The following is a 26,663-nucleotide window of genomic DNA, read 5'->3' as shown; positions in this document are numbered from 1 at the left end:
TGAAAGTCGGCCATTTCGGTATGAAAAAAAATTCTGAACATGATTCCGCAAAGTTGTCTATGAAGATGCAGTTGACCTTTAAGGTTAGTGGTGGGCCACAGCACATTTTCAAACCGGAAAATGGGCCACGGCCAAGAAAGGGCTGAGAACCCCTGATGTAAGACATCCAAGATAAATTTCCATAAGTCCAGGCGGTTCGAATATATATATCCATAGTCGTTTACAGCACTGCAAACAGCATTAAACGAATATGATACACCCGTCGGATCCCAACACACGAAGCATCAGCTGGGCAGCGAGCATTTATTGTCCGGATCCGGCGATCAACAAACTCAACGTTAGGTATGGCTCCATCACCCAAAACGTCAACCAACGAGCGTCATGGTACCGTGACCATGTCTAAAAACTAGCTGAGATTTGCTAGATTTGCGTCGGAGTAATGCTAAAGAATACCGAGACAGATATATCAAGATAAAATTTTTATCGTTGATCGTTGGATAAAAGCGATAATAATGACTGAGGTCACTAGCAACTACTTGAGTAGGTTTCAGTAGTAGTTGTATATCCACGTCCACTGTATCCATGGTATGAACTATACTGTGCTGTTTGGCGTTGCCGTATAAATCGTAATATTTGCGATTTACCGCTCCTGCTATGCAACTTGCAACATTACTGTTTCAATGTCTGCATTATGATGACATAGAAAATATATTCAATAACCTCCGAATTGATAGTTTCTGCTTGATAATCTTATTCAAAGATTCGAAAGAGATATAGAGTAACCGTTGGAATCCCGGTATAAGTTTGGTAATTTCGTGTGACAAGGCTGAGTGTATAGCTTTTACTTTTAGGCATGATAGAACTGGGTTGACATGTATATGCATTGGAATCGCACCACTGAATCCCGCTAATTCTGCGCAGTTTTCCTCTTGACAGATTTTTCACTCCTTCATTTTTTCAAGCTGCTTAATCTGATCTGTCACAGGAGGACTATTTCTTGTCTCGCTCAATTGGTTGCGGAATAGTTATCTTCATTCTACCTCCGATGATAACTTGATAATGGAAACATTCTAGTGGTTGTGACACTAATCTACGGGTTGGAATCCCGGCACGTTTAGCGTAATATATTTGGTGTGCCAAGACGGTTCTCAGCGTCACACCTGTGTGTAGTCAGTAGAGTCATGGGTGTGCACGAGACACCGATTCCTTATTAGCTAATCTACAGCTGTGACTCGGTCATTTAATGGCACTTAATTGATTATATCATGAATCAACTCATTATCATTGATCACTGAGCATGTTCAACCTTCTGCCGAAGTATTTTATAATTAAAATTGGGTATAATTAATAGACCGTAAACCTCTCCAAGAGTAATACTTGCTGAAGTTACTTTATCACATGCTTTTCAAACAATTGATATCACATTTCTAGTTGCCACCTTTGGTAAGCGGCCGGAGTGGAATTGGTGGCAACGTCACGCAGGATTTTCTGTTTAATTCCTTAATTATTCTATATAAAAAAGCTCTCATCACGCAGGATTTATTTCAAAAAATGGACAGAGATTCCATCTAGGGTAAGCGGAAGTTCATTGTTTCACGGATATGATGCTCCTGCTTATAGTTTATTTTGTGACGCAAATTAGTTCAATGATCTGAAAATGGAATTAATTGAAGTACAGATGGAAATACATTACTTCATGAATCGTTTTGCTTAATCAAAATAGAACATCATTGAAAGATGCGTGTTATGAATTTGGCACTAGGCCTCCTTTGACGAATTTACGTTCATTCATTCAACTGAATCAATTCAGGCTCAACGTGAAAAACTATTTCTTTGCAACATTGACAATATTGATATAGCAAGCTAACACTCGTCGAGACAAATTTGTTGCCAAGAAAGCAACTGTGTTACTGTATTTTAAGGTTGATGAATTCGAAAATGACCTTTCATGAATTGGCTTCATTTTTAAAAATATTACATTGCTGTAGTGAAAAATATGCTATATATTGGATAATGGTCAGTAAACATAATGAAGCCACTAACCATCACACAACCCGCATACTAGCAATAAAGTTATGGTGTTGCGGAGACATGAAGACCTGCTAAGATTTGAACCCTTTTCGATATCACATCCTAAAGTTGTGGTCATTTGAATTCGAATGATTAGTGTTCATGCTTAGTCATGTGTGAAAATATTCTGAATATGAACTATCGCAACTTGAAGGCTCGGTAATGAAATCGTTTACTGGGTTTCAAATGCATTCTGGTGAAACGTGAAATCTTGTTGACCAGTGATAATTAAGCATTAGCCATTAGCCAACCTGGTACATCATTTCATCGTCATGCATTTGTCTTATTGATTGCTGTATTCGGCTTGCTCTGATTTTGTCAATCTTTTACAAACACTTTTAATCATGTATTTCCAGGCCTAGACCTATGATTAGTGATGTGTCTTCCAATGACTGAACAAGATATCACCGCTATCGTCTGTTGGGTGAGTTTGCATGACTGTGGAAGTTATTGAGAACGAAGTGTAAGTTCGGTCATTTCCTATCGGTGTATGAGCTTCTCCATACGTTGCGTATGGACAGACGGGAAATGTTGGCCCATCCTCCATGCTTCATTATTTTTGGGGATTTTAGGATGACTGACAGTAATCTAGTTAACTAATTACAATTCAGTTGCTGCAAGCTCGCGAGGTATAATAGTCAACATTTTGTTGGGACTGCATTATAGCAATATAGTGCCGGCGATATGTAATATAAGATGTTGTGTATCTGTTTTCAGTAATGCAGGAAACAAAAGCGACAAGAAGCATGTTTCTTGTTCGAGCACTAGAAAGGATTCTCTCCGACAAGGAGCTAAAGCGCTCTCACAACTCTCCGCTACGAAAAGCTTGCCAGGCAACACTAGGTAGGGATGTTTTGCTTTGCCGCCCTACACGATGAATAAAGGAGTGAATGAATGTATGGGCAAATGGGCGTGTTTCATATTCGTGGGAGTACTCCCTTATATTAACACGCTGTTTACTTTGCAAATTTTTGCCACAGCCAGCCATAAAATTGTGTATATTTTGTTGATTTGTTGAATATTATGATATTATCTGGAAGTCATTATTGTACTCTGATGCGTGGACTATTGAACCCAGAACTATTGATGTGTTTAAGCATTCTTGACAAATCAAGAAAATTGACCACAGCCTGCGGACTGCTTTTTTCTGTTGATGATGGAAGTTAGTATTGCAGCAGCATTCCCAGTGAATAGTCACGTCTTTGTAAAATTTTCAAATTTAAATAAATAAATTCAAGACTGGTGGTGCATTCACAATCTTTGTGAGATATGAGCTTAATTCCGCAACGGATGCTTTATAGTGTGGTGCTGCATTCAAACATTACACCTAAGGCCAGCGGCAATATAAGCCTGGGAATTATAACTTTCTGGTAAGTTTTCTGGCATGACTCAATTTGTATGTTGTGATGAGTCGATGGCAATATCTGCTGCCAGTTTACCTTAATATTAATGAGTCCGCTGCCCTGATAATGATAATTTGAATCATCTTCTGATTGTATTTGCAGAGGACATCCAAGATGATCTTAAGGCTTTCGAGTAAGTGCACATATTTGTGATATATGTCGATTAATGACTGTCAACCCAACCTTAAAACGCTCTCTTCGTAGGCCACATGGCGGACATGCCAACTCGCCCCATACCATTGTGGAAGCGGACCGATATTTCTACGCGTTTGAAATGGCTTGCAAGTCTAAGTCTCCTGGTGTGGTTGGAATCGCGTTGGATTCCTTGCAGGTTTGTTAGTTGGTTAACAAGCTATTTGTCTCAAGCTTATATTTTATATTTTTGCAATAGAAAATGATTGCTTACGGGATATTGGTTGGCAATGCACCGGACTCTGCGCAGCCGGGAAAACGTCTCATAGACAGAGTGATAGATACGATTTGTCATTGTTTCAACGGCGTGTTGACCGATGACAATGTTCAACTTCAAATTATCAAGGTAAAGTGTCCTTGTTATCTTGTATGAAACGAATATGTAAATATGACTAATTTGGTACTGCGATTATAATGAAGTTCTGATAAATACCACTAACTTGATTGTGATTATTCGATATCGTTTGAAAGAAATGTGATGTTACTATTTACTATAGCCTCTATTATGCTGCCAAGTGAAGTCTCCATAGCTTTCACATATAATTTACCCAAAATGAGTTTATACTTTTAAATAGTTTCGTACAACACGTGCACCAATGTGACATATGCCCAAAATATAAAACGTAGTCTCTCTACAAAACTATGCAGAAAATCCGTTCCTGACTTTAAATAAATTTGGAATTTGTATGTTTCTTTAATTAATCAACAAGCATCCAACTTCTTGCATTGTGGGATTGAGATAGACAATTCGAATATATTTGGCGGACTGGCAGGTAACTTGCCACATACCGGCACAGGTCCGCGGTCAGGCGACTGAAAACCACTGGTCTAATGTAAGAATTCATGCCTGCATCATAAAATGAGTAGGTTGGGTTACGAAATGATTATTTTTTGAGAATGCTTTTGGGAAAGAATTAGTCAGAACTGGGTTTCAATTAATTATTGATTGAGCCCGTGCCCTTTGTCACTTGAAATCGGCATTGGTAGAGTTTTAATTATTCTTACTAGCTTACTTGTGAGTTTGAACTCCAAATCTCCACCAAATCATGGGCAAAATGAAGATACGAGTTATGGGTATTTTTAATTTCATTCAATGTCTTGATAATTATGATCGCCAGCAAGGCGGGCAATATGCAGTCGCCTTGAGTACAATATCAGGCACCTTCACCCGGTGGCTGGGTCCATAATTTATTGATGTTGATTAGACCACCACATTAGCTAAAGTGAAAACTTTGCTGAAGCAAAAGGCACTTTTTATCCAACTGACAATGAGTTGGACACTGATTGCTTCCAAACACTTCATGGCGGACATGTAAACAAACTAAACATGCTTGGCAAATAGCGTTACACTTAAACAGCTTGGGATAGAATGTCCACTTGTTCGACCAAAGACCGCGCTCTCTATCTGTGAACTTTGATACGTTCGCGACAATTCGCTATAGTTCATGATTTGAATATTGATAGCTGTGATCAACCATTACATGCCGACTTTAGGTGTACTGTAAGTATCAGTTGTTTAACGCTGTTCTACTTGCCTGCTATTGTGCCTCTGGGTTCGGTAATTCATTTGTGTTTCTTATGCCTCTTCTGAAAGACAACTGTTTGCCTACTTTGAATTTAGAAGTAATCTTCTTTAATGATGATAATGCTATCAGCAACGGGACATTGGAATATCTTCGAAATATAAACTGTTTTAGTTATCAGTCTGTCGAACACTGGATCTTCTTAAATATCATTGGATATCAATCCGCTTACCTGTGCCACTGTCTAATGTCTATGCACATTGCACATGTAGACAAGCACACATGTATTTCGGATCTATTTATTTATCTCGCTGGTGTGTTCACTAATGCAAGCTATAATTTGACGTTCTGTTTTATTTTGTAATGCATTGTGGTAATTGCCTGATGTCATGGCCTGTTTTGGTGCTCGGTTCATTCTTTTTATGGTGGACTGGCTAACTGGAAGTGACATGGTCATTGGGAGTTTTTGTGTAATTAGAATTAATATCCAGCTGAATGAGTACAGCGGAATTCCCCAGACTCCAGATTCTGCTTTGTGAGCAGGCGATTCTCAACTCTTTCTCAATTATACACCCTATTGAAAATATTATTAAGCTTACATACACATAAATTCCAAGGTGAGTACTGGGACTAACCAATAATTTTGCTGCAAGTACCAATTTGAGGTAATAACAATTTTTGAAAAATGAAATATATACCAATTGAACTATTACTCTGAATAATAATTCCAAATTAATACAGGTAAGTTACATTTTAGAAAATATCAATGATGCAAACTGGGAAACATGACACTGACTTACATCGACATGAAATCAATAGAAGATTGTGGTTTTAGCCCATAAATATGCACCCGACGGGTCTGTGTACCATGGTTGGGAAGCACTGCTATATAATATGAATGCTGTCTGGAATCAGCATTCAGTTTTTATTGGTAATTGAATCAACTATTTTTGTTCCATTGGCATTTGGGTTGAATTGTGCTACTGACAAATCTCAGGTTAGACATGTTGGTATTGTAGGCTGTAATGGAATTGAGAAACAAACTACAGGTGTCTGGTATGGAATAATTGATAATCATGGTAACTTTGTAAACGCGGAATATATTTGTTTATCTCACAGGTCCTGCTGACTGCAGTCACAAGCAACAAGTGCGAAATACACGAAGGTACCATCTTACAAGCGGTTCGCACTTGCTACAACATTTACCTAGCGTCACGCAGTCCGATTAATCAGGTGCTATTACCGTTGATTGGTCCACCATTGCTGTTTAATCCAAACGTATATCTCTGTTCAGACCACAGCAAAAGCCACTCTGAGCCAAATGCTCAATGTCATATTCACGAGAATGGAAAGCCAAGCGGTAAATCATTAATATGCTTTTATCAACTAGTTGAAAAATGGAAATGTGTTGTTGGTGATATTGCTGAGCCATGTTGGCTAATATTTCCCCATCAATTCCATTTTTGAAATTATGTTTTAGAACTAGAGAATAAAAAACTATTGGATCTCCTGTCGGTTCCTTGCCCCCAGAATTGCATTTGTCATATGCGCTCAGCCCGGTTTTATTTTGATGGCACTCTTACAATGCTTGTCTGGTGTGGGTAACATTACCAATATTCTCATTGAGTAAGCGTGCTAGGTCAGTTCAAATATCTTAACCTGTTTCTTGTGGAATCTAAATGATGCATTCAACAATCATCAAGAATAATACAATGGGTAACTAAAGTTCAACCTCAAATGACTGAGGCCATGCAATGCACCATGTACACCTACCTTTCTATTAATACTTTGAGTTCTATTGTTTGGATCGCAATAGGTAATGAGACTTTAATCTACACATACATTTGGGTATGAGGTGAACGCAAACCATAGGTTGGTGGCCCAAGAATTGGAAAATTGATAACAAGTATTAATCTTACAGTTAGATTATTCAAGGTTCCCAAGATAACCTTTTACATACCAAATATAGATTGGGAGATACTGTAGTTGGTTACAATACAAAAAGTGCAGAAATAGTCACAGAATAATTATGCTTGAACATCGGCAAGATATGCAGAGCGGTTATCCGATTTCTTGTCAACTTCATGTAAATAGGTATAAACAGTAAACATGAATAGACTTCATTAATGTGGGAATTAACATTGGCACATTCATTAAAACCAATTTTTACTGTACAAAGCATATACGAAAATATCGGAATTGGCAGGCTGACGAAATGTAAGCAAAAGAAGACTGATGACATAATTTTTATCCATGATCGAGCTCAGAAATCCAAAGCTGATTCTTGTCTTGTGGCCGCAGTGGTTTTCCTATGCCTTGCTGCTTAACTTCACTGTCTCGATATTAATAGTGCAAAGAGTCTACACGGCATTGCATTATTATCATTTATTAATCGCCCGGTCAAACATTACATATTTACATATTACATATTTTAGTTGCTGGTACCCTGCTTATTGTGCCACATTACATATTACAGCAAGCAGACTCGGAGCTGATCGAAAAAATTGAGCAAGAGATCGACGAGGACAGTGAAAAGGTGACCATTTCACCACAGGTTCCATTCGCTCTCTGAACCTGCTTTAATCGCATGCCGCAAAATTTAGATACGTGACGATGCAGACCAAAATCACGTGGCTGATGAGGGCAGTGTTGCGTCTGCGGATGGTGTTTACGCACACAAACAAGGTACCGTTTGTAGACTGCAATTTGTGTTGTGTGACGATTCACCCATCTCAGTGGTATCCCGAGTGGCTGCCCTGGGGGTCATAGCTACAAAGTGGGCGATCAGGGGCACTGAGAGTATATGGTGGTAGGGAGCGTTTGGTACCTGGTTTGTGTTGAAGTTGTGTAAAAAGTTGAAGTATGTAGCGTACCTTTGATGAAAGCACAGCGAAATATGAAGATATGTTTGCCGCGACAAAGAAAATCACTCCAGCCCACAATCATCAAAATGTATCTCGTTTCATAGCCATAACTATGATACAGCTCTCTGTGACAATACCACGAGTTGGTTGGGACACAGAGCTGTCATTTCCAGGAACATGTTGTAGCCTAGTGTTGCATGTTTTGGCGACTCTGCTGTTTCCAGACCCCACGCTGAATAGGGAAGTGTCAACTAAACTATATTACTCGTTGGAAACTCAATTCTTAGTGGCAAGGGGTGTATAAGTTTCACAATGAAGAAACTTGGCTGCAAAGTCATGCCCCCTGAGTTGACGCCTGGAAGTCATGACCATTCTTAGGTATCGTTTGCGGGAAGGAACTCAAGTTGTTATTTATGTCTTGCCCACAAAGCATAAAAGCGGGCATACCTCATTCGATTAGTAGATGTACAGACCAGCCTACTCCCTTTTTAAAATGTTCAACTAGAACTAGAACTAATAACTATTCCAAACGCGCAAATAGAACTAGGACTAATGGTCTTTGAAATGATGCAACTAATTAAGACGTAACTAACTAGATTTAATTCCAAAGCAACACAAATTACTAAATTACCTATTAGCTAAGAAAATTGGCATTTCAAAAGGAGGTTTAAAGTTTGAAATGGTGGATTTCAAACCCAGAAATGCACCCCCGGACTACGCCACTGTTAGTAGTCATGACTCTCAGCTAGAAATGGCTGCAAGAACAAAACAACACTGGTATCACAATTAACGCCAAACGACAACGTGTGTTTTCTAGTTTAAATGCACAACTAGAACTAGAATTAGTCACTTTTCAAAATCAGCAACTAAAACTAGAATTAGAACTAGCGTACTGACTTCCGTAATCCTCAACTAGAACTAGAACTGCTAAAATATCAGCGGTTAGTTGACCCGTCAGCTACTAGATTGGTAGTTAGTATATGTACAATGTACATATACTATCTGACGCATAGAACTGCAATATACAATTGAATAATTTATGTCAATATAAATATATTGTTCAATTGATCAGATATCAATAATTATGACACCTATATTGAAATGTTAACTCGAGTAGGGGCGCAAAGACTACTGTACTGGCCCCGCTTGGCAACAGTTCTGCTTTCCCACCGGAAATGGGTTATCAGCTCGACCGAAATTAACGCCGTGAATTATCTTTGTTACAAAATTGTAAGCGTTGAATTGCATCATCGTTCAGTTGTTCGCACAATCTATTCGTTGGTGCATTGCATTAGACGCCCCTCCTTCCTCAACCCCACTTGTTATTGAAGCCGAGACCTCCGGCTTATTAGACCTGAGGTGTCACCCTCACTGTTTAGCTCATGTGGCTGTCAAGTATGGGCTCCTTGTTATGGCCGGAATTCTTTACAGACAAAGAGTTCGAACACGAACAGCACCATGACAGGCCGGTCGCGGAATCCGATATGAACGGAAAGGGTGATGAGCCCGCCGTGGATAAGCAGAAGGAAAACGTAGCGCTAGAAAATGAAGGTACGAAATTGGAGGACAGAAATATTCAAGGTGAGGCCTGCGGTAGTGGTGATGTCTTACGGGAGGTGGTTTCTGATGAGTCTCGTCTCCTGATGATGATACAGAGTAGGGACAGATTACTATGATGATCAGCATAATAATCCCAACTAAATCCAAAGAAATAATGCAGAAACAACGGGTTAACTGCATAGTTTTTGGTTTTGCTTTGGTGGGTTTCAACATAACTGCATTTATTTGTATTTCGGTACAGGTATTGGCCATTCTGTGTTGAAAAGAGGCATTGGTAATTTTTGTTGATTGACCCACCGGCTGTTCAAATGAAGTACCCTTACGTTCCATGTAGGACTACTTCTGTATTTCCACTGCGCTACATCTTACTGCTACTTGATTACTAATGGCGATTATAATTTGCTCTCTGTCTCGATTTGTCTCACCACGAGATGTTAGGCAGAATCAAGTCTGCTAGCCATGATACCTGAGTTGAGACTGTGTCGTATTGCAAAAATGTAATCGACAGGCTTGATATAGCGACTAACTTCAATCCGACTTCAATCTGACGACACTTTATGGGTTAATTGTGTACCCTTAGTCACCATTTATTGTCAATCCTATGTTCGTCAAGTTCTCTATCAGTAAATGAATTAGCCATGTTATATTGACCAATTTTGCCATGGTTGTGAGTCACAATTCAACACACTCTGCTGCCTCACTGTGATTGTATGTTACTTGTCAACCATTGTTGTCATTAATATTCCATCATGTTTTTAGTTATGACTAACTAGTCACTGCAGTTCAATGTAGGAAATTTCTATAGTTATGTTCCGAAATTTTCGCAGAAAATTCACTTTCTGTTACCTCTTTGTGAACAGGAGAGAGGAATATTAATGTCACTTGATATCAGTGATAAATCCAAGTTCTGTCGCAAAATTCAGGTATTCTATGCTGTGAGGAATGTTATATGCAGCAGTTTCAGTATTAAACTAACGTTATCTGTGGTGAGGGTAGTGAGGTTTTCCAGACAAGTAACAATGAGCTTGTGGGACTCTTGCATTCTGTAACCAGTGAAATCATACAATGCTTCTATTCTGGGGTTAAAATAACTTGACATTTTGCCGTGATATTGGCAAGCTTCATGTAGTAGCGCTTTGTAAATATCTCAATGTTATTCAGCAACATGATCTCATCACTTAGTGGAGTTGATTTCTATGTGTCGTGCCTCACACTTGCGATGTTAGTAATATCCTGGTTGTGTTGAATGGATGTTTTTGGCGGTAGGCTAGTTGCTATTGGTATTGGTATGCACTGGTCGTTGGTCACATTCAACCAGGGCATCTTGTATTCCCTCGTGTACTTTACCTAGTTAGACAGTTGTCAATGTCTTGCATACTTATCAAACCTCAAGACTATTGAAAGGAAAACTTATGTTAACATAAAATGTAACAGCTGTAGGGATTATGCCTTGTAAATCCACAGTTTTCCTTCTTGCGTAAATCTAGTTAGGCCTACTATGTATGTGGATATCTCAGCAGCTGATTTTCTATGCTTGCAGTTGGTTCAAGGTTACTTATTTTCACCTAGATATTCAGAGATGACTTGGTTTATTTCTCTGTACAGCCTGTAGCTTAAAACTACGCCATGCCTGATCATTAAAATATATAGACTTGCAGCGATAGAGTGAACCCATGGAGGCATTACAAAATATATATTATTAGCCAAGTGGTATCATATGATGAGAATGTTTGGCGAGGTCCTGTCCTGGGCTCGTCTTTTTCTATTGAGCTAAGATAATATTTCCAAGCCAGGTATGGCAAATCTAACTAATTGGTAATGTCTTATATATGTATAGTTCTTGCTTATGCTTAGCGTACTCATTTTGTGGAACAAAGCTGGTCGGCGATCCTAATCTCAACGTCAAAATCAAATGTGAAACCCCCATTTTCTATCCGTTGCAATGTGAAATTATTCTCTCATTTCAAACCTTGTTGATCTCAAGCACCATGTATGAGTATGCCCTGGAGCAACATAGTAATGATTTCAAGAGTCCTAGATAGCTTGTACAGGGTACGGATCGAGCGTGCATGCTTCCTATTGAAACCGGCACAATCCAGGAGTATGGGATATGAAACCCAGTGCCGTCGCCCGTTTATTGGATTGCATGCAAAAGTACGAAGTGTTTGTCGGGTACTTAAGCAAGAGTCGTCACCGGCAAAAAGCTTTAAACAATAACGGTTTGTGGAACTGTATATTCGAGGTTTAGAATATTGAGACAAGGATACATAGTGTCTGGGTATTCTGGCTCCAATATAGAATGACAGTGGTAGACGAATCCGTTCTTATATGCAACATACAGTGGGCATCTAATGTAGGAAATTTAAATTGAGTACATAGTGAATGCCTTCAAGGAATATGTGTTTAGCCGGGATCCATATAGTAGAGTACTTTATCACTTCAAATTTGCATCTTCATGGCTAGGTGGACATGGCTTTTCTTTTTTGAGTGAAATTAAAAGCTATAAATAAGAGACACTGCTTGGAATTTATGACAAAATGCGGGTTGTTGTTGATTATGTTAGTTTGAAAGTTTGGGAACCACCGCACTAAGAGCTTGCTTCCTCAACGTGCCTTACTATGTCGGGGTTGAACTGTGACTAGTGACAGGGAAATTTGTATAGGATTTATCAGTACAGTTGGCTAGAATTTGTGTTGGAAATGTATGAACAATTACAATAATGAATACATGGAATTTGTAAGTCAGGTTTGGTGGTTTACTTGCTTCCACTGTTATTGCGTGAATATTATTTTATTTCATCGTTTGTTGTCCAAACATACGATGGACGCATAATTTAAGTTATAGAGAGGTCTTACTCGGGTGTAAAAATGTGACGTGTGTCTCATTTTTCAATTTCAGACCATGAACATAAAACGAGCAACGGTGTTGCGGTCGAAGATGAGGAAGACTCTGAGGAGATGGTTCGAGAAATCATTGACGACATGGTCTCTCACATAGTAGAGACGTCGTCTAAAGAAAACGGTGTTCAACGAACAGGTGACTGGCCTATTACCACAGAATGTGTGGCACTCTGGTGTTGCTGGACTTTAAAACTCTGGATTTACGTCATATGTGTAGATTTTACAAAAAGGTCTCCAGACTGGTGGTTCACGACCTTTTTTGATCTCGTGGACCGTTAAATAAAAAAGTCACCCTAAATTTTATTACGACACCTGCATTTAACTCAAATATTATGTTATGTTATGCCGATGTTATGAAGGAAATAGAATACACTAGGCCCGATTTTGACATAAATCTCCTGACTGGACATCTTCCGTTGAACGCGGTATCTAAACCACCTTGGCGTGTACGACCAGGGGCGTAGCCAGCCGAAAAAAAACGGGGGATATTTATTATAACGGGGGATATTTTTTGAAAAGATGATATTCTTTATGCTAACCACTTAAATACACACAAATGCCGATGCAACAAGGGTAAGATAATCTCGTTTGTGTTTACGTCTTTATACACGTAAACATTTGCCAGTTATCTAAAATATAGCTCCATTATGCACAGTCGTATGCTACAGGAACAAACGGAAGGCGCTTTTGTCTTGCGCGCCGCTAATTGCCGACAGCGAGTTTCATGTGCACCGATCTTAATACAAAGCGCGCTCGTATTATGACACAACACAGGCTACGCAGCAGGTGATCGATGACCACCTCGCAAATCACAATGTATCAGATGGGAGTAGCAAACCAATTTCGATGACGATGGAGAATTATATTCAAAAGATTGAGGTCATTAAAACACAGTGCATAACAACGGCGTTCGAGAAACAATTTGCGAAGGCATTATTCATTCACGCTGTTATTGGGGAAGGCTTCATTATTCGTCGAGTCAGGCTAGGCACGGTAGCGATTTAGATCAGGCTAGGGACGTTTTGCGATAATGAAGAAGACCGGAAAGGCCGGACAGAGATCTATTACAACATTTTTCAAGCCCTCGTCACCGAACATCACTGAGCAACATGCCTGTCAGACGGTCGATACACCCGAATTCAATTCGTCATCGGGACGCAGGCGAGTCGAATTAAGTCAGGACGAAGGTCCATGTTCTTCGCAACAATTCACCCATTCTCATTTCGAATATGATATTGGTGATTATAAGCGTCGTAATAAAGTAGAGGATCAAATCAAATTCAATTATTTAACTGGTCATTGGAGACCAGGTCGTTATTTCGAGTTTCCGTCGAAAGAATATCGCTACGCCAAAAAAGTCGTTCGGCTTAAATTTCAGAGAAGTTGGCTAGACGCATTCAAGTGGTTAGCCTACAGTCCGTCCCAAGACGGGGCATACTGCGTGTTTTGTCGGCTATTTGCCGCGGATGCAGTTAACGGCCAGCAATTAGGACAATTCGTCACCGAGCCAATGCAGAACTGGAAGAAGGCTAGAGAGAATTGCAGAAACCACGCTAGAAAAGAATACCACGCTATGGCTCTCCTGCGAGCAGACGGTTTCGAAACAACGCACAAAACGGGTACGGTAGTGGAAAGAATGAGTTCACAGGAGAGGAAGGCCATTGCAAATCGCGAAGCTTTAATTTCCATCATCGAAGCCGTCATATTTTGCGGTCGCGAAAACATACCTCTTCGCGGCCATCGGGATTCTGGCCGTCTGGGAAATGATTCTGGTCAGCATTCACGTAATGAAGGACATTTTCGTGCACTACTTCGATACTCCATATCCTCTGGTAATAAATATTTGTCTGAACATTTTGCTACTGCTCCCGCCAATGCCCTTTACCAATGCGGAGAAATTCAAAATGAGATCGCTGAAATCTGTGGCAATTTGATTAGAAAGACTATCGTAGAGAGAGTTGCTGCTGCGAAATATTTCTCTATTCTTGCGGACGAAACTAGTGATGTAGCTCAGTTAGAGCAATTATCACTGAGTGTTCGATACGTCCAGGTTGACAGAAACATGCATGGATGTATTCGTGAAGAGTTTCTTGGTTTCATAGAACCCAAGAACTTAACAGGGCGAGCGCTTGCGGACCTTTTGATTCAAACTTTGACTTCATGGAACATGGCACCGATAAACATGCGTGGGCAAGGCTATGACGGAGCTGCGAACATGTCTGGACGCTTTAATGGAGTACAAGCTCTTGTGCGTGAACAGTTCCCTTCAGCTACATACACACATTGCAGTTCGCACATCCTTAATCACGTTCTCTCGCATGCATGTGGAAATGCTACTATAAGAAGAACAATTAAGAGTATCCGCGAAGTCATCGTTTTTTTCGCCAACAGCCCAAAGAGGGGAGAGATATTGAAGGAGGCTATTAGCGTTATTTGCCCTAATACACGAAGGACAAAACTAGTTCCGTTTTGTGCAACTCGTTGGGTGGAACGCCATGATGCTGTTTTAGTGTTCTGGGAAAAATATTCTGCTATCGTTCACGCTCTTGGTGAAATCGAAAATGGCGATGACAATGCATCCACTAAAGAATCTGCAGTTGAATGTCAGCAAAGGATACGGACAATGGAATTCCTAACGTGTTTGAACATGCTTGTGACTGTTCTCGGAACAACACGTGCTCTTTCCGTTGCATTGCAAGCCGTGAATATGGACTTGATAAAATGCGCGGAACTAGTGTCCAATGTTGTAGACACTTTCAAAGAAATCATGGCTAATGTAGAGGACAAATTTTCTTCAATTTTTGAAAATGTGTTGAGTGTTGTTCGTGCCCATGAGATCCCAATGATATGGAGGGGGCTGCGAAGTGCCACTGCGAGCGTGGACGACGTAAAGAGTCATGCCTTGGAGAATACCTTCAAGCCGTTTGTGCAAAATATAATCAAAGAGCTAGAAGAACGATTTGGCAATACATTTCGTCGAGCTGCGCAATGTTTTGACATTTTGCCGGCGAGGATAAATTCAGGTATATATTATGAAAAAATGGTGATGATTTAGATGGTTTTTGTGCAAAATTACGATTATCAACTCATTTCACGCAGGTTCATGTGCAGGAACAAGCGATCTGGAGTTATTTAGGTTGTATGAAGACGATCTCGATGATTTGGTCACCTTACAAAACGAGATGGCAATCTGGCGGCGAAAATGGAGGAATGCTGATCCAGCATCGATTCCTACGAATGCACTCTCGGCATTCGACTCAGCTCCAGACCATATTTTTCCTAACATCCGACGATTGCTGCAGGTAGGCTGACCACAACTCTCAATTAAAACGCGTGCCTGTACCATTTCAATTGGATTTCAGATCTTGGTGACACTACCTATAACAACCGCTTCAGTGGAACGTTCATTTTCTACCTTACGACGCCTTAAAACCTATCTCCGAAATTCAGTCAAGTCAGTTCGACTAAACGGCCTGGCTTTGATGCATATACACCGAGAAATCGAATTATCCGAGTCGGATGTGTTGCGGGAGTTCGTCAACAAATCTTCTCGCAGAATACGTATTGCCAATTGAATGCGATTGTTGCGAATTCGTTTTTGTACAGTTGTTATTTTGATGTTGTAAACGTTTGTTGATAATAAACTGTCAAACATGAAAACCAACTCACGCGCCTTCGAAATTTCATTGCGTCTAATGCGACTGTTATTTTAACTGGATGATAGCGTTCAGACGAGACGATAGAACCATGTGACGATGCGTTTTTCGGGCTTCCGTAGACGAGAGAACAATACGAGAAAAAGGCATGACCGCACTGCACTGATTGATCGACGGCGTGAAGATGCCGCGCGGCAATTAGGGAATTATCGAATTAGAACAAGAAATATTAGATCAATGGAAATATATGTAAGACGGGGGGTATTTCGAGCTTGGAAACGGGGGGTATCGGACACCGATTACCCCCCCCTGTCTACGCCACTGTGTACGACATATACCCTTCATAACATCGGCTGACAACTATATAAAGTTTGATCTCTGCGTGACTGCTGGAGCCTGCTGCAACTCAAGAAATTTCAATACATTACAGCTCCATTATGGTGGCGTTCTGAAGAGAACGGCTGTGGCCAAAATTTTTCTTTCGTTCTGCCCTTCAATTTGAGACCACATCATATTTAGAGCGCAGTGCTCCTTTAAAGATTCTGCAAGGCGAAGCTTGCGAAGTCTTGTTAAAGACCATTAAACTTATAGTGATTGTCTATTATCCTTTGAAAGAAATCCGACTTTGCATTTGCTATATTATATATTATACTTCCAAGTGTCACTTAATTGCACTGCTGGAAGTTAGTTAAATTTCTCTGGAGCTTTCACATAGGTATAACTTGTCCGAAACGAGTTTTTGGCAACTTCTAACCGTTACTTCTATAACACTTGCACCATTGTGACGTACGACCAAAGTAGACCATGAACTCTCTATTGCATCACCATGCAAATAAATACGTTCCACTCTTCAAAATAATTTGAAAATTTGATGTTTTGTTTCTCCAATTAATGGGTAACAGCCCAACTTCTTGCATTTTGGAATTGAGATATCAAATTCTAATTCATCTGGAGACCTTCGACCTAGCGGTTCAGAACCAATGCTCTTGACTCTGTAGAGTTGTGTGCGTCTGTGTGAAATGAAGTGTCTCTGACAAATGTCGTAGGCTTCCGTTTCTACACTACTATAACATGAAATTAACCGTCACCTTTACTATGCTTTCTTTCCGTGACACCACATGTGCCACTAGTTCACACAATCCAGTGCGGCATTAATGAGAATTAGCGTGTATTGTCCTTGTGATCAAGGATCGTATTAGATATCTTTCCTCTCTCTCGAGGTCAAATTTTTGCACGAACTAGGTAATAATGTGTTCGAGCATAGAAAGAAGATAACTTTTCAAGGAAAACGATACCCCACTTATTTTTAATGTGTTCATCACTACCGGTGGCTTCATTCTGCCGATTTGCATTATATTTAAAGATTTTTGCGTGCCAATTACAGAGTCGGTGACCTCTCAAGCCAGCACGTCGTCACGGCAACGGCTGGAACAGCAACTCCTCAGCAGTCAATCATTTTCGCATGTTTTGCAGAAAGACGCCTTCCTGGTCTTTAGGTGCGTAATGGCTGGTTTTAGAGGCTCTTGTGAAATCTGGCCTGCAATGGCGTATAATTTCGGTTGTCAGTGTATCTGTAGATTACTGGGTTTATTTGGATCAATAATGACTACTGGTTTTACGATGTAAGGTGTGTGGATTCAATTGAAATATCCCATATTTTGTTCCATTAAATGCAAATTTTAGGATGGTGCAATGAGAGAGAGCGACTTAAATTTATGCCTGTAAGGCTGTAAATTAATTATTTTTGTAGATCTGTTGATCTGAGCTTATCCATTTGGATTTTCACTTAATTTCCCTCCGCATTTTACATTATGAGTCATCGACAAACCTGGTGATTCAGCAGTGCTTATTGCGTGAAATTGGTTAGTTCTACCACTTACCGGAGGAAATATTCACACGAATACATAGTAGGCTGTGATATACTTGATGCGGTTTTACGACGCAGAGTACACCTTTCTTGTCGTTAATTATCAATTATTATTTGAATTCATTCGCCCTTTGGGGCTGTGTTTGTGCTTTGTCTGATGTTTGTTTTTGCTATTTTCGCAGGAGTCTATGCAAGCTCAGTATGAAGCCATTGTCGGAAGGACCGCCAGACCCGAGGTACGTGTTCCGTAATCGCCGAACAATGTTGGGTGGCTTGTTGCATTTCCATGTTTTTTCAGGTCTCACGAGTTACGCTCCAAGATTCTTTCCCTCCAGCTACTGTTATCTATATTAGAGTCTTCGGGATTGGTGTTTCGGACCAATGAAATGTTCATCAATGCAATAAAACAAGTATGTCACTGAAAGTTTATGCGTACTGTCGATTCGATATGGTCAAGTGCCCTGTTTCTTTTTGTGTACCTAGCTTCCTATATACAATTATAAAAATATTGATAATTCTTTTGATGTAACATATGTAGGCTATCTATTTTCCTGACTGATAGCCAGCTTTCTTCGTTTTATATTGCGACAAAGTCGACAGCTCCCAGGCGTCCATTTTAGATAGTGTATTTGTCTTTCAGTATCTCTGTGTGGCGTTGAGCAAAAACGGAGTGTCCAACGTACCGGAAGTTTTCGAATTGTCGCTCGCCATTTTTTCGAAATTGCTAGAAAATTTCAAGACCCACTTGAAAATGCAAATTCAGGTATTTGACTCTGCTATTTGACGGACTTAGCAATCAAAATAATGCGAAAACTCATCGCTCGGCAGGTGTTTTTTAAAGAAATATTTCTCAATATTCTCGAAACAAACAGTTCCTCGTTCGATCACAAGTGGATGGTACTACAAACTCTGGCGAAGATATGCGAGGGTAAGCGGAGTGTTTTTCTCTTTTTTTGCTTCCTAATCACGGATTGTTCTTTGTTTTGCGTAGACGCTCAAATTGTTGTCGATATCTACGTGAATTACGATTGCGACATCAACGCCGCCAACATCTTTGAACAGCTCGTTAACGTTTTGTCGAAGATATCCCATCAGAATATACCGGGCTCTAACTTGACCCCCGGTCAGGTCAGATGAAACTTGTATTGTGATGCTTGAGACAGTGAACTGGTTGTGAATCACAGTGACGACCTTGGTGCGTGTGAAGCTGAATTTGAAGCAGTATTTTTACTACCTTATTTATATGCGGGTTCGTGGCACAAAACTTCAACATTGTTTTCATCACATCATTCATTGCAAAAATACAGATATTTCAATTCGAAACTTCTGGGAGCCTCTTATCAAGAGTTATCGGCACAATTAGAGATATCATTATTATTGCACCCTACATTTCAAAGTTTGCAGTTGCAATTGTCACATAGTTAATTTCTTGGTCTGTAGTTTTTATTGAATGTGATATAGTTTGCGATCTTCATTTTACTTTTGAATCTGTATGAATCCCTCAAGTGCAGTTGCTCTCAATCACCGGTGGAATTTCAAAATGCAAGAAATTGAACACTTGTCCATTAATTAATGAAATAAAACATCAAATTTTAAATTGATTTAGTAGTTTCTAAAGTATTTCTGTCATGGTGGCGGGATAGAGTTCATGGTCTACTTTGCGTGTATGTCTACTTTGCTGTACGAACATGCTTAGAAGTAGGCCTGGCCTAGGACTCCTTTCGGACGAGTTATATATGTGAAAGCTACTGAGACTTTGAACAAACTTCGTTAAATTTTGAAAATCCAATTAATCAACACTTGCTTCAGTTACTCTGAACACTGAACAGTCTGATAGTATATTGCTATTATTGCTTTTAACATTGAAAATATTCTATACTTTGCCTGATAGGCTTGTCAGGGTCATTTTTTCTAGGTATCAAAAGTTCACATGACATTTACTGTGTATATTCATTAATTTTTTAGGAAATCCTCATGCAAACGAAAAGTCTGGAGTGTTTGGTATCCATCCTAACTTGTATGGTAGATTGGTCCAAGGACCTCTACATCGACCCACATTCCATGTCACACCTCGGTAAGTCAACTTGCCGCGTTGGCTGTTTGATGGAGGTATTTGTCAGTGAGAATTCATATTTGACTAGTAAGGTCGCACGCTGCACAGGATTTTCAGAATTGGACAATTCTGTTGAGATATGAAATCAATTACAGTACAGTAATCTTAATATTAATGAATGCCATCTCCAACATGGGTTAACCTAGGCTGTTAAATTCGTTGAATAGCAATTGTTAAACTTTTACGGCAATGCTTATTGTCGCATGTAGGCCTACAATAAAATTAATGATTCAACCGAGTTCTCTGTTCTTTGAATCATAGTTACATATCCAATCTAAGTTAATATTGTATGAAATTTGGTCTAGAACGATTGATCTAGTCTCGTGATACTTGTGATCGATTACTTTCTGGCAATGGTATGGTAGAAATAATTATAATTTGATAGATGTCAATGCGCAAAGTGACACTGGTCATCGATTTCAATTGAAGTTCTTGGTTTTAAATTTTTGAACGGGTGTTTTCTAACACTCTCAACCATAGGCCTACTGGTAGCAAAATCTGGAATTCCCGATTTGTTCCGAATTCTTGCATATTACCGGTTTCTGGAATTGTGCCGAACATCATCGTGTAATCTATATTTTTCAGATTTTTGTCCCCTCACCACCGGTTACTGTATGTCAAAAATCGCAAGTTTTCCAAAATTCGTTCCTTTCAGGTAAAGAACACAACCCAGAGGGCGGCACCCCAACGGTGCCCTTGTCTGTCGCGTCATCCTCGTCAAATATCAACGGCAGCATGCAGTCTGTGCATTCCGAAGATTCGTCGCTCGATCAGAGCTTCCAAACGGCCGATAATCCCGAGACTATCGAGGGCATCAAGCAGCAGAAAAGCATTTTGGAACGTGGAATACAAATGTGTGTGTTTGTTTGGTTTTTCAAGTTTTTTGTTTCGCCATCTACTCGTGCAGAAATTTAGGGAGTTATTTTCATCATGCGATATCTGAAGACATTTTCCCCAAATCGTACATTCAATTGCTATTCCTTGTAGGCTGTACTTTTTTAGATTCGAGGCGAGCGTAAACTTGTTTTCTGTACGTAATAATCAAACGAATGCATCGGTAGACTTGTCTGCGTCCGCGTGGCACTGTGGCAGAGATGAGCTTGGATTAGGATTTAAATATAACGGAGTTGCAGATTTTTAGTCGGGTTTGAATCAGATAATTAATTCAGACTCACAAATATTTTGAAGCCGGATTTGGATTTGGACAACACATTTCTAGAATTTTCGTGTGGATATGAATATAAACGTCGACGACCATCTGATTTGTACTCGGCTTGAATCTAGAACCGTATTTGGATTTCAAAATATTTAACTGGCTCATCTCGCCTCGCCTTGCGTGGAGATGTGATCGTTAATGAAATGTATGCAAATTCACAAATATTTTGAATTGCTTCGAATTTCAGAATGATAAGTGCTTAAACCTCTAACTTTTGTTTGCGGACATCTGTAGTAGAAGTGTCAAATGTGATATCTAATGAGGCAACATTGTCGGTGCCGCTCTAAAATTTTTTCCAGCGGTGACATATTTTTCTTGCACTCGCCAGGTTCAACATCAAGCCTAAAAAAGGCGTCGCGTTCCTTCAAGATCAAGGCATGATCGGTACCACGGCCGCGGATATCGCCGAGTTTTTATCCGGGGAAGAAAGGCTAAACCCTGGCCAAGTCGGAGATTTTCTCGGGGAAAACGAAGCGTACGTCGAGACTGAACATTTTTTTTCGAAAACCCGACAGGGATTTTCATCTTTTGCAGATTGAACAAAGAAGTCATGTACGAATACGTGGACCGGTTGAATTTCACCGGGACGGAGTTTGTGCCGGCCCTGAGGCTGTTCCTGCAAGGCTTCCGCCTTCCCGGCGAGGCCCAGAAGATCGATAGAATGATGGAGAAATTTGCCAGTCGATATTGTGATTGCAATCCAAAGTAAGTGCTTTGATGTTGCATTTGGCACAATCGATTTCTATTTATAAACGGATGTTGCGCGTTGAAAGGGTTTGTGCTGCCGTGTAAGTTTGCTAAACACGCCCGATCGCTCGCATATTGTTAATCTGACCGAGAGAGCTGCAGTAAAACAACTGGGATCGGCAAGACATTTGGTTTGAATATACGTGGCTTCTCCATTCCATTTATGTTTAGTGTGTAGTGTGTGAGCATGAGCTTATGCTATCTGTTCACATCGATTATTTGAATTCTATGCCGGTGATGTCATATTTGGTGATGCGAGTGTTGCTCTACGAAGTTCTTTTGAATTTTCTACTAGTTAGTAACGATTACCCCTGAAGAGAGTCTGCCGAAAATATTCAGGTGTCATTCAATGTAGTTATATTATTAAATTGCATACTGGTAATTAATTTAGTTAAGTCAAATAAAAATTCACTCAAAATTGTTGCATAAAGTCAAAAATTCTCATGGTGTTATGCTCAATGTACCGAAATATCCTAACTAAAGCAAGACTGCGTCGGCATTGGTTCTTATATCAAAACATTGTCAGAATGAAGCAACACGGTGTGTCACCAGAGGTGTGTTTCCAGCCAACTGCTGCTGTTGAGCGTTCATTCTCCATCCTTGGCAAGGAACTTAGTAAGGACAAACAGTGTTCCAACCAGAAACGAAGAAAAGTAGAACAATTCTAACATTATGCGCGAAAACACCTAATTCACATACATGAGGGCAAAATTTTGTCAAAATTATATTTTTAGCAGCAACAGTTTGAGTCTTTTTTGACATGTACGAAATTGTATTTCAGAGGCTCCGTTTTTGCGTCTGCCGACACCGCGTACGTACTGGCATACAGCATCATCATGCTCACCACAGACTTACACAGCTCTCAGGTTTGTAGCGAGCCTTATTCATGATTCTTATGTAATCCAACTAGCTGATGCCGGATCGTTAATTTGTGTCATTACGCAGGTAAAACGCAAAATAAAAGTGGAAGACTACATCCGTATGAACCGCGGCATCAACGACAGCAAAGACTTGCCGCCCGAGTATCTCACCGACATCTACGAGCAAATCAAACGTCAGGAGATCACCCTGAAGCCGACCATATCGCAGACTGTGAAAGGCAGCAAAGGTGACAGATTGAATTGTAAACTGTGGCGTTTTTTTTTCATAAAGTTTTCGACTTCTGGACTTGATTTTTGGTTAACGACAGTGTGATAGGGCTAGGTTGATTTCGGGGAATTATATTCTGAAATAAATACTGTGAAGTGTAAGAGAGTGTGCTTTGATTGGTCTGTGTGTAAGTTGAAAGTTTTCAATAGTAGAAAATAACCATTTTGGGATCAAAATACTATGGAAATAGTAGTCTAAAACATAACTACTTGAGTAATTGGTGAAAGCAGACAAACCCGCTCCAACAAAAGTAGAATTGAAAAAAAGGTTTCGCCGCATCAAATATTGCCCAAGTTTGCCCTGAAAAACTGTCAAAGGTATTGCGGGTGCTGCAAAACCCTGCTTTAAATGTCTGTTTGCCTTATCAGCGCTGTCCGCCGCTCAGAAGAAGCAGGAAATGAACAATATCGCCGACACGGCGAAGGCACTCATGGAGGCCGTAAGCCACGTGCAGTCGTCGTTTATCAGCACTAAGCATCACGATCACGTTCGACCCATGTTCCAGGTATGTTCAATGCGAAGGGGCTCAGCAAAATTTTGTCTACTCCAAGGGTTCTGAACCTTTTTTTGGTTGCGACCCCAAATTTCGGTTTAAAAATGTACCGTGACCCCACTCTCAATTTGGCGTGTCTTTGCGTGTGGAATTTCCTATTCACACCTGTGACCTGTTTTCGATAGCGGAATCTGCGGCAATGGTAACTTGCTAAATGCTTTATTACGTTTTTTCGCAGTTGTCCTGGCGGTCAATGCTGGTCGCGTTTTCCATGGGGCTCCAAGACTCGGAAGACACCGACACAATCCGGTTGTGCTTGAAAGGGATGCGGTGCGCCATTCGAATCTCCTGCATATTCGGACTTATGGTGTGGGCCGATGTTTGATTTTTTTGGTCGACTCTTACTAAGCATGCTATTTTTGGATTCTCATTCAGCTGGAACGCGACACCTACGTGCAGGCGTTGTCGCGTTTCTCGCTGTTGCAAGCCAACGCCGGGATTCGGGAAATGAAAGCGAAGAACATCGAAACCATCAAGACCTTGATCAACGTGGCCTACACGGACGGCAACTACCTGCAAGAGTCTTGGCATGAGGTGAGGCTTTGACTCGCGTAATCGGATCTGGTTGAGATGGTGGTCGAAAAATCCAAATCCACACTACCACTGGATTTTATCTGAGCTCCAAAATCTGAACGCAAATATGATCGATGAATTTGATGGGTGTTCGTGGAGTCCAGTGGCATAACAGCAATTATGACTTGATTAGCTCAAATATGTATCTTTTTTTGCGACCATAAGGAAAATGTTGCCAGTTACACGTTATCGAAAATCATTTTCTATTTCCAAAATGTTTCGTAGTGCTTTTGACCGTCGTGAGGCTAGATCATTACTCACTAGTAATGTCTGTGAATATTGGTAGCTTTCTAAAGCATGTCAAAAAAATTGTTTACAAAGATATTCAGGTAAAAAGAAATTGCCTTTACCCATTACTCAGTTGTCGCACGAGTATGAATGATGTGGAAAGTTCAAACATGTACCTTTTTGCGGCCATCAAGATATTATACCGGTTCTACATTACATTAAAGAGTATTTTATATATTTTCGACCGTACCTAGTTCATTGCACTTTATGATAATCCAGCAGTTTGATCACGACTTCACGGAAATGCCGTTCGGATTTGTTACCAAAGTCTGCTGTCTTTTCCAGATTTTGCAATGCATATCCCAGCTCGAACTGCTGCAGCTCATCGGCTCCAAAGTTCGCGACCAGGCCGCCACCATGAAGGCCGTGCGTTCCGCCGGTAACGCAGACAGCAACCAAAGTAATCTCGGTAACGGCACATCGGAAATGGAATTGGTGACCCTCGTATTCCTTTTTTGTAGTATTGACGAGAACGCTGGGTTTGGAAAACAAGAAACTGGCATCCATACAGGAGTCGATGGGAGAGACCAGCTCGCAGAGCGTAGTGGTCGCTGTCGATCGGATATTCACAGGTTCCACTCGGCTTGACGGTGACGCTATCGGTGAGCAGTGATGTATGTTGAAAATAGCAGCCGGAATTGCCTAGTCCAGGGGTTCTTCAACCTGTCGACACAAAACAATTAAAATCAGCGCCTGATTGATAGCCATAGTTTTTAGCCCACACTGATAGCACCGAGAAACAAATTTTTTCCATGAACACAGCCGGCCAGGGCCCTGTGCGCGCATGATTTGTAATCCGCCCCACACGTTTTCCCAGTTGACTTCGTCCGATGGCTGAGCAAGATATCGCTGGACGAACTCAGCAACCAGCAGCACCCGCGAATGTTCTGCCTGCAGAAGATCGTCGAGATCTCCTACTACAACATGGGTAGAATCAGGATGCAGTGGTCCAGGATCTGGGCGATACTCGGTACGTGGATGGCGTCAGGTTTGCCGTGCTGATGAGTATGTTTGACGGACGTGTTTTGATTGGCAGGCGACTATTTCAACGCCGTGGGGTGTAACGATGAGGAGAGCATCGCGTTCTTTGCCGTGGACAGTTTGAGGCAGTTGTCGATGAAGTTTTTGGAGAAAGGGGAATTGCCCGGTTTCAGGTGGGGGAGCTTTGTTGATTTACTGCGTGCTTACAGAGATTGTGGCTGTAATCTGAGTGCGTATTTAAATCTTTGCGTTTAAAATATCTTGGAGTGAAGACTTGAAGAAAGAAGCAATTGCATTTTGAAAGATGCCATGGTTAGATGTGGTGGCCTTGTTTTATCGACACCAGTTTTTGAGGGTGATATTGATAAGCTGCGTTTGTACTTTATCATCATCGTTGGCTATGATTTGTGTCCAGATATAAAGGTTTCTATCGAAATTGTTGGTTTTAAATTAGGTTTCTGAAGGATTATCATGATTTGTGCAGTTTTAACCGATGAAAAACATTTTCATTTTGTGTCTAATTGTTCGTGACGCGACATAATCCTTAAAATATGTATCTTGCTTATGACTTTGCTGATTCTCAACAGCTTTCAAAAAGACTTTCTACGGCCATTCGAGCATATCATGAAGCATCACACTTCGCCGCAAATCCAAGACATGGTGGTCCGGTGCATCGCGCAAATGGTGTCGTCACAGGTCGGAATGTGGACGAATTTGTCGCCACAATTTCGACTCCCAACCCATGTCTTTGTTCAGGCTCACAACATCAAGTCTGGCTGGAAAAATATCTTTGCCGTTTTCACGTTGGCCGCGGCGCATCGCGACGAAACCATCGTGGAGTTGGCTTTTCATACTACTTCTACTGTCGTTAGTAAGTGGAACCGTAGCAATATTGCGATTGTGGTAGTCCAGTGGCAATTTTCCGTAAGAATATGAGTTTATAAAGTGGGTGTGTGGGAGATTGGACTCTTTAACGATAGGCAGGTGCCGTTTATATGTGTAACATTG

General features: G+C 40.6%; 2 protein-coding genes across 5 annotated transcripts in view; both read left to right on the top strand.

Moving 5' to 3' along the window:
• Positions 1 to 2,337: 2,337 nt before the first annotated feature.
• The window catches only part of LOC145446522 (brefeldin A-inhibited guanine nucleotide-exchange protein 1-like), a 36,516-nt gene continuing 12,190 nt past the window's right edge, over positions 2,338 to 26,663 (top strand). For 2 of the 4 annotated variants that reach the window (XM_080324850.1, XM_080324847.1), the window contains exons 1-32: positions 2,338 to 2,494; positions 2,788 to 2,913; positions 3,576 to 3,606; positions 3,678 to 3,804; positions 3,865 to 4,011; positions 6,308 to 6,421; positions 6,483 to 6,548; positions 7,665 to 7,724; positions 7,792 to 7,873; positions 9,484 to 9,633; positions 12,511 to 12,648; positions 17,553 to 17,664; positions 18,218 to 18,271; positions 18,334 to 18,445; positions 18,676 to 18,798; positions 18,864 to 18,963; positions 19,027 to 19,163; positions 20,001 to 20,109; positions 20,804 to 21,002; positions 21,693 to 21,839; positions 21,899 to 22,069; positions 22,893 to 22,977; positions 23,057 to 23,219; positions 23,629 to 23,765; positions 23,992 to 24,120; positions 24,189 to 24,347; positions 24,960 to 25,074; positions 25,136 to 25,276; positions 25,492 to 25,644; positions 25,711 to 25,828; positions 26,243 to 26,351; positions 26,412 to 26,526. In XM_080324850.1, the coding sequence (XP_080180976.1) occupies positions 2,790 to 2,913; positions 3,576 to 3,606; positions 3,678 to 3,804; positions 3,865 to 4,011; positions 6,308 to 6,421; positions 6,483 to 6,548; positions 7,665 to 7,724; positions 7,792 to 7,873; positions 9,484 to 9,633; positions 12,511 to 12,648; positions 17,553 to 17,664; positions 18,218 to 18,271; positions 18,334 to 18,445; positions 18,676 to 18,798; positions 18,864 to 18,963; positions 19,027 to 19,163; positions 20,001 to 20,109; positions 20,804 to 21,002; positions 21,693 to 21,839; positions 21,899 to 22,069; positions 22,893 to 22,977; positions 23,057 to 23,219; positions 23,629 to 23,765; positions 23,992 to 24,120; positions 24,189 to 24,347; positions 24,960 to 25,074; positions 25,136 to 25,276; positions 25,492 to 25,644; positions 25,711 to 25,828; positions 26,243 to 26,351; positions 26,412 to 26,526 (3,727 nt within the window). In that variant the 5' untranslated portion in view covers positions 2,338 to 2,494; positions 2,788 to 2,789. Of the gene's footprint in view, positions 2,534 to 2,787; positions 2,914 to 3,575; positions 3,607 to 3,677; positions 3,805 to 3,864; positions 4,012 to 6,307; positions 6,422 to 6,482; positions 6,549 to 7,664; positions 7,725 to 7,791; positions 7,874 to 9,483; positions 9,634 to 11,554; positions 11,832 to 12,510; positions 12,649 to 17,552; positions 17,665 to 18,217; positions 18,272 to 18,333; positions 18,446 to 18,675; positions 18,799 to 18,863; positions 18,964 to 19,026; positions 19,164 to 20,000; positions 20,110 to 20,803; positions 21,003 to 21,692; positions 21,840 to 21,898; positions 22,070 to 22,892; positions 22,978 to 23,056; positions 23,220 to 23,628; positions 23,766 to 23,991; positions 24,121 to 24,188; positions 24,348 to 24,959; positions 25,075 to 25,135; positions 25,277 to 25,491; positions 25,645 to 25,710; positions 25,829 to 26,242; positions 26,352 to 26,411; positions 26,527 to 26,663 lie in introns of those variants that run through there. The other 2 variants (XM_080324849.1, XM_080324851.1) reach the window with 2 other exon arrangements.
• On the top strand, positions 12,972 to 16,496 carry LOC145446526 (52 kDa repressor of the inhibitor of the protein kinase-like). Its single transcript, XM_080324861.1, has 3 exons — positions 12,972 to 15,535; positions 15,612 to 15,814; positions 15,875 to 16,496. The coding sequence occupies exons 1-3, from the start codon at positions 13,543 to 13,545 to the stop codon at positions 16,085 to 16,087; spliced, it is 2,409 nt and encodes an 802-aa protein (XP_080180987.1). The 5' UTR covers positions 12,972 to 13,542; the 3' UTR covers positions 16,088 to 16,496.

This window comes from Botryllus schlosseri, chromosome 9, assembly GCF_051294905.1.
Source record: "Botryllus schlosseri isolate E-star chromosome 9, Bs_hap1, whole genome shotgun sequence".
In the NCBI taxonomy this organism is placed as follows: Eukaryota; Metazoa; Chordata; class Ascidiacea; order Stolidobranchia; family Styelidae; genus Botryllus; species Botryllus schlosseri.
Note: the sequence above shows the minus strand (reverse complement) of the source record. Positions and strands in the feature narration are given on the sequence as shown.